General features: G+C 57.0%; 1 protein-coding gene across 1 annotated transcript in view; it reads left to right on the top strand.

Annotated features, from left to right (window-relative positions):
- Positions 1-6,940: 6,940 nt before the first annotated feature.
- The window catches only part of BIRC7 (baculoviral IAP repeat containing 7), a 10,104-nt gene continuing 9,270 nt past the window's right edge, over positions 6,941-7,774 (top strand). Inside the window, exon 1 of the mRNA XM_011992404.1 lies at positions 6,941-7,502. Within this exon, the coding sequence (XP_011847794.1) occupies positions 7,154-7,502 (349 nt within the window). The 5' untranslated portion in view covers positions 6,941-7,153. The remainder of the gene's footprint in view (positions 7,503-7,774) is intronic.

A 7,774-nucleotide genomic window follows, 5' to 3' on the forward strand; every position in this document is an offset into this window, starting at 1 on the left:
AACCTCTGCCTCCCAGGTTCTAGCAATTCTCCTGCCTCAGCCTCCCGAGTAGCTGGGATTACAGGCGCATGCTGCCACGCCCGGCTAAGTTTCTGTATTTTTAGTAGAGACAGGGTTTCACCGTGTTGCCCAGGCTGGTCTTGAACTCCTGAACTCAGGCAATCCACCCGCCTCAGTCTCCCAGAGTGCTGGCATTACAGGCGTGAGCCACCACGCCCGGCCAATAGGGCCTTTTCGAACTATGACAAATACACGTATTTGCGGATAAAATATTTTTCTTTCCTTGTTTGTCATGTGATGTTATGCCAGACTCAGGCTGGCATTTGGGATCTTACAGTCTGTTTAGTCAGTTTTTTTTTTTTTTTTTTTTGGAGACAGGATCTCCCTCTGTCATCCTGGCTGGGATTGAGTGGCCCAGCTCAGTGCAGCCTGGGCCTTTCTGGCTCAAGCTATCCTCCTGCCTCTACCTCCTGAGTAGCTGGGACCACAGGTACACACCACCACGCCTGGCTGATTTGTTTTGTTTTGTTTTGAGAGATGAGGTCTCGTTATGTTGCCTAGACTGGTCTTGAACTCCTGAGCTCAGGAGATCCTCTGGCCTCAGCCTTCCAAAGTGCTGGGATTACAGGCGTGAGCCACTGTGCCTGGCCTGTTTTGTCAGGCTTAAGAGCTCCGTTTTAATGTTAATGCTGGTCAGTTGTTCCTGAACTCCAAAAGGAGGAGCGTCTAATGGGACCTGTCTGGTCCCCACCTTCCTCTCATAGCCTGAACTCGTTTTTCAGGTTTCTTTGAGTACCCTTGGCCAAGAGGGGGGTCCATTCAGTCAACTGCAGGCTTGGAATTTTATTTTTGGCTCACATATGGTGCCCTGGCTTACTCACTGCTTTAAATCAGAGGCCACTTAAGGGCAGCAGATGCTGGAAGAGGCCCTGCTGATTTTCCCTTTTCTGCCTTAGGGCCGGCCCCACCACGGGAAAGCAGTCACCTTCCACCCCTTCCCCGAAACCTCAGAAAAGAGGGCAGCAGCAATGCAGCCTCACCTGGACAGACTTGTCCCCCAGATAATGTCTCCTCTAGAGATCATTCGAATTCCAAAGGGAATCATTTACAAGTTAATTCCTGTCTCTGGAGTCCCTCTGTTCTCGCTGATGATCATTCACGCCCCATCAAAAGAACCGTCCACACTCCCCATCTCGCCTCCCTGATGAGGAAGGGCACAGGAGCACCGGCCTCCCGGGAGATTCTCAGGCCATTGCCTTCCTGCGGCCCCACCCCACGCATGGGGAACATGTCTCCCCCCACAGCGACGGCCGCTGCCTCCCTGGACAGGCTTCCTGGGTCTGCATCTCTGCTCTCAGCCAACTCATTGTGCCCCTCTCTGAGCCTCGGTTTCCTCACCTCTGAAATAAGCTCCGCGCCCATCTCAAAGGGTAACTGAGGAGATCACTGAAGGAATGTGGGTGATGGCCTTAGCACAGGGCTTGGTACACTGTCCTGGTTGGGACCATCCCAGGGAATCCCAAAGCAAGCTGACATCTAGCTGTCAGAGAGGAGACCACTCCTTATATTGCCTTATACTTAATTTCTTCTTTGCTGAAAAAGTAGAAGTTAAAAGAATAGGCAGAAGTGAAAAATAAAAAAATCGTAGACAACGGGGCGCCACATTTCGGGCCTGGTGTTAAAATTCAACTCCTGACCTCACCGCTTGTGCTATCTATAGATTCTAGACAGTATGTAAAAAAGCATTATGAAACTCCCCGTTCTGTTCTGTTTTGTTCTGATTACTGGTGTGTGCAGCCCCCAGTCATGTACCCCTCGCTTGCTCAATCGATCACGACCCCCGCCCCCCGCACAGCCCCTTTAGAGTTGTGAGCCCTTACAAGGGACAGGAATTACTTATTTGGAGAGCTCGATCTCTAGGATATGAGTCTGCCGATGCTCCCAGCTGAATACAGCTCTTTCCTTCCACAATCCAGTGTCAGGAATTCTGTCTACGACTCCTCCTGCTACAGCTGGAGGGAAACCCTCTTCCTTCCCAGCCCCAGTTGTCTCTTTGTAACCATGATAGTTTGCTGCCGATGCACACACGTCAAGTCTGTATGCTGAGATGCTGGGCTGCAGCAGAGAAGGGGTTAATCATAGGGTCACTGAAGAAGTTGCTGGGAGGGAACCTCAAATCTATCTCCCAGAGGAATCTGGGGCTGGGGTTTGTTGTTGCTGTTGTTTGGTGTTGGTTTGGTGTTTTTTTGTTTGTTTTTTGAGACAGGGTCCCACGCTGGAGTTCAAGGGCAGAATCATAGTGAAATGGCAAAGATTCCCTTGTCCCCTCGCCGGGCATGCAATGGGGGACTGGCTTGCTTCTTTGGTGCCCCACTGCTCAAACCCCTAGGGGAGCATATCGACGAGCAGGGAGCCCCACGGCAGCTTCTAGGGGTGAATGTTGATAGCTGAAGCCCCAGTGGGCATGTGCTACAGGGCACTCTCTTAGTTTAGCTGTCTGTAGGCGGCTTGTGTTAACCAGCTCAATTAGGCCTGTGCCTTACCACAAGGACAGAGGCCTGTATCCCGGGGTTCTTGCTGTACCGGAAGAATCGGATCACACGTGGGCTTGGAGAATGAGTGCAAAGTTTGATTGCGTGGAAGCAGCTCTCAGCAGATGGGGGAGCCAGAAGGGAGATGGTTTTCCCCTGGAGTCAGGCCTCTCAGCAGCCTGGGCTCTCCTCCGACCACCCCAGCCAAACTCCATCATTCCACCAGCCGATGGCCTGCCGGGGTCTCAGCGTGCTCTTCTGCCGGTGTGCTCCCCCCGACGGCCTCTCGACATCCAGCCGCTTGTGTGTTCTGCCGATGGGTTCCTCTCCATGTCCAGTGCTTGGGTTCCTGCCCGCTAGGTCTCGGGGTTTCTATAGGCACAGGATGGGGGCGTGGCAGGGCAGAGTGGTTTTGGGAAATGCAACATTTGGACATGAAGGCAGGGTGTGTTGGTCCTCACCTAGGTCCGTGGGCACAGGCCTGTGGGTGGAGTCCTAGCCAGGGACCACGCCCTCCTCTACCCAGCACTTCCCTGCCCACCACTCATATCAATAATTCACTGCAGCCTTGAACTCCTGGGCTCACGTAATCCTGCCGCCTCAGCCTCCACCGTGCCCAGCTACTTTTTTGTTTGTTTGTTTTTTTGAGACGGAGACTCACCGTCTCCCAGGCTGGAGTGTAGTGGCGCGATCTCGGCTCACTGCAAGCTCTGCCTCCCAGGTTCACGCCATTCTCCTGCCTCAGCCTCCCGAGTAGCTGGGACCACAATAGCAGTGAGGACGACCAGAGGTCACTCTCGTGACTATCTTGGTTTCCGTGGGTTTTTGTCACTTCTTTACTGCAACCTGATTTATCAGCAAGGTCTTTATGACCTGTGTTTTGTGCCCACCTCCTGTGTCATCCTGTGACTTAAAACGGCTTCACTGCCTGGGAATGCAGCCCAGTAGGTCTCAGCCTCATTTTACCCAGCTCCTGTTCAACATGGAGCTGCTCTGGTTCACATGACTAACAGTTTCACCTTCTGGTCAGAGCGTTTGGACCTCCACAGGCTCTGACTCAGCCCTCTTATCCCAGGCTAATCCCATCCCTGTCCCATCCCTGTCTAAAAACCCCACTGCCTTCTTTCTGAGAAAGTTGAGTCTTGTTTATACTAAAGTGTTAATGACTCACAAAGCATTCCCAGAGGAAAAGTTAACAGGAAGAGACTCTGAGGCTCTGGTGGTGAAAGGTCAGGCATCAGCCCTGGGGGAGATTTTTTTTTTTTTCTGGAGGCCCCTCCTGACACCCCCATCTCTGCACAGGAATAGGAATGTGCCCAGCGGGTCCACCTATCTGCCCACGTGGCCCCAGCCCCAGGCTTCTTGGAGTAGAGCAGGGCTCATGCATGTGGCACCCACAGGCAGTTTCAGGCATGGACTTTCTCGGATGGCTGGGTGGCTTTGGAGGAGGTGGGAACTGTTGGTGGAGAATGCTGAGCCCAGCCCTGACGACGGTCTTCTTTTCCTGCCTTAATAGGCTAGTCCTCACGAGCACTGTGGGGGCCTCAATTTGGGGATATTCTCCTCAAACTCCTGCTGGTTCCGAATCTTGCAGGGAGACCAGCATCTCCTTAGCTGCAAATCCCAGTCGCTGCGGGATCTTGGGGCTTCTGGGAGTCCCTGATGGGCCCAGGGCTTCCTTTCTCACTGACTTGGAGGCCTCTCCCCATGGCTCCCCATCTGACGTCTTCTTACCTGGGAGACTTAATTGGAAAGACTCACAGGGACCCGGGGGCATCATGGGGAGCCCTCCTAGGTACTGACAGATGTTTATTCATTTTGCAAAATGGGCAAATAGCAAATAAAGATGTTTAGGGTACGTTTGGAAGAAAACAGCAAAATAGTCACAGCAGTGCTTGCCACTCAGTGGGGAGAAGGCGCATGGGTTTTCCCATCTTTTATTTGGAAATCATTGCAGATGCACAGAATTGCAAAGAAGCCTAGAGGTCTCCATGCACCCGCCCCCTCCCCCGCAAAGCTGCAGGGCAACTGCCAAATCCAGACACACACGCCCAGCACCCACAGGGACGGCTCAGACAGGGAACTTTACTTTCTTTGTACTCTCAGTATTCCCAACACTTCTGGAATAGGCACGTGACCGTTAACTTTAGCTCCTTATTTCTTTTTATTTAATTAAATAAGCAACATATGGATACTCCTTGTTTTGAGAATTTTGGGCCGGCCGCGCACAGCAAAGAGGCTGAGCGCCCCTCGGCAGCTCTCTGCACAGCCATGCGCTGGGATGCGTGTGGAGATCACCCACTGGGTTTGGAGGTGCACAGGACCTCAGGGGGCGATCCTACCAGAGGAGTGGGGCTCGGCCTATGGCCCAGCTACCCCGAACTCCCCAGTGAGCTTCAGGGCCTTTCCTTCCATTTCCAGGAGTGACACCAATCTTGTCTCCTCTCCCAGCCCCAAGCAATGGGAAGAGAGGGTCCCATAACAGGCCATGGCAGTGGCCTGGGAAAGGCCACCCCTGCTGCCTGCCCACTTCAGAGGGTGCCCAGCTTGAGGGTTCCGAGCAAACCTGGGTGCTGCATGTGTCCCTCCCCTGGAAAGAGCAGGCTGGAGATAGTGACCCCTCGTCCCACCTCCCGGGTGCACTGCGGGTGGACTGGGAACCAGGCAGCAAAATCCACCCAGCTTGAGGCCCGCGTCCCCCTGAAAGGGCCCCAAGCCCACACCCGGGGTGTTGCTGAAGTGACCAAAGGTAACCACTGTGCTGAGGGGGCACGGGAGGACAGAGAGGGGGCGAAGGCGTGGTACCCCAAGATCATCCCAGAAAACACGTTGGGAAGTTCTACTTTGTGTCTAGCCTGACTCCTCCTCCGGCGCCCAGGCCCTTTCCCGACAGACACAGCCCTCCCCTCCTATGTCCCTGAGCTTCCTGGTGCCTCTCCCTCTGCCCCCGGCAGCCCTGGCTTCTGTGCTGTATCCTCAGCAGGGCCTGGAGACACCCAGAGGCCTTAAGAACCACACCCTTCACTTTGATTTCTGCAGGAAACGAGGTGGCTCTGGGCCTTGGATAGGAAAGGATTGGGGGTCTCGCTGGGGCCCGACAACACTGGCCTGAGTATGACCAGAACAGTCACCAGAGGCCTCCTGGGAGGGCGGGTGCAGCCCCAGCCCCCGCCGTGAGTAGGAGGAGCGGGGGCGGGTGTGAAAGTGTGGTGGGCAGCAGCGGGTCTATGCGGCTCAGCAGTGGAAAGTGAGCGGGCCAGGCTTCCAGGCGAGCTCAGGGACGGTTTTCACTGCAGCTAACCCTCTCCTGCCCGCCTGCACTCCCCGTGGCAACCAAAGGCCCTGCAGTGTGCGACTCCTCTTTATTCTTCCAAACTCTGTGAGCCTGCACGCTCCCATCCAGGACAGAACAGCAGCGGAGAGTGGCTGAAGGATGACAGGGGGCCTTTAGGGCCAGCTAGGTGGATGAGCTGAGTCTGCTAGGGTTGAGGGTTCAGTCAGGGGTCGGGGGGGGTGGTCAGTCGGGGGTCGGGGGCATCGAAGCCTGGGCCCCATCCAGCTGTCCTCTTTGTCCCGCCCAGGTGTCCCTGGGGTTCCTGTTCTGCCCCCGGCTTCTCTAGGGTTAAGTCCTCCTCCCCGTTCCCTCACTGTGGGGTTTAGCAGCATGGCACAGCTGTGGAGTTTGGACTGGCAGTCGGGGTCACAGCAGACTCAGGAGCTCCGATTCCGGGGCCAACACTGAATGCTCCTCTTCTGGGGACATCAGCGCCTCTCCCTTGGCTACTTGGGGAGGCTGGTATGGAGGGAAGTGGAGGGAGAAGGAGGAGGTGGAGGGAGACGCGGGGAAGTGAGGGGAGGTGGGGGGAAGGAGGGAAAGAGGGAGGAGGGAGAAGGGGGAAGGGGAGGAGGAAGGAGAGGAAGGAGGAAGAGGAAGGGGGAGGGGAGGGCAGCTCAGGCCCTTCTGTCTGCTCTGATCTTCATGGCCTGAGGACAAGAGCTGCTCCCAGACCTGCGGAGGCCCCTTGGAGCAGAGGGATGTTTCAGAGAACAGCCGGGTGACCTGCCTCCCTGCTCTGCATGACGCAGCACTAGGCCGCTGTGAGTCCAGCGTCACCCCTGCAAGGTGGGGGGTCACGGCCCCTGCCTGGACGGGCTGCGCAGCCCATCTGTCTTTACTTGGGCCTTCTCTGCTTCCAGAGGCTGCCCTGGGCGCCTGACCCTGGAACCTTCATCTCCAGCTCCCCAGCCCCTCCCCCACAGCCCTGGGACCGGCGCCAGCCTGGGGAGGGGTCTCCATGCTCAGTTCCTTCCCGTCTTGTTCAAAGAGACACTGCCTGCCCACGTGCCATCAGCAGGATCCACAACCCTGCCAGGGGCCCCATGACACGCCCCCGCTGCACAGAGCATGTGACCCCAGAGGCCACCCTGGCCCGTTCCAGAAAGTGGTGGGCCCTGGGATACTCCCCTCCCAGGGTGTCTGGTGGCCGGCCTATGCCTATCCCTGCTGTCCCCGGGGTGAGCCCGGAGGTCAGGAGCTCCAGAAGGGCTAGCTGGGCATATTCTGGGACTGGCCATCAGCCCCCATTTCTGCTGCAGACCTGGTCAGAGCCAGTGTTCCCTCCATGGGGCCTGAAGACAGTGCCAAGTGCCTGCACCATGGACCGCAGCTGTGCCGCTGGGCAGCTGGTGACGGTCCCACGCGGGAGCGCTGTGGACCCCGCTCTCTGGGCAGCCCTGCCCTAGGCCTGGACACCTGCAGAGCCTGGGACCATGTGGATGGGCAGATCCTGGGCCAGCTGCGGCCCCTGGCAGAGGAGGAAGAGGAGGAGGGCGCCGGGGCCATGTCGCCCAGGGGGCCTGCCTTCCCCGGCATGGGCTCTGAAGAGCTGCGTCTGGCCTCCTTCTATGACTGGCCGCTGACGGCTGGGGTGCCGCCCGAGCTGCTGGCCGCTGCCGGCTTCTTCCACACAGGTCAGTCCTGGGCGGGGGGGCCTTCCTGCTGTGGGCCTGGGCACGATTCTGGACCCTTCCAGCCCAGGGCTCTGCCTCCTCCATAGCATCCATCCCCCAACAGGAAGGGTCTGGCCGGATGATGGAGCAGTAGTCCTGCAAGCCCTTCAGTGCCCATGTGCTCCTGCCTGACACGCTCTCCCGGAGTCTCTGCTGGCCAAGTGTGTCAGACTGTGGGACATGAGGAGGGGCTGCCTCTGGCCATGGTCTGGGGGTCTCAGCTGTGGAGGCCA

The sequence above is a fragment of the Mandrillus leucophaeus genome, unplaced genomic scaffold, assembly GCF_000951045.1.
Source record: "Mandrillus leucophaeus isolate KB7577 unplaced genomic scaffold, Mleu.le_1.0 Scaffold41, whole genome shotgun sequence".
NCBI classification, from domain to species: Eukaryota; Metazoa; Chordata; class Mammalia; order Primates; family Cercopithecidae; genus Mandrillus; species Mandrillus leucophaeus.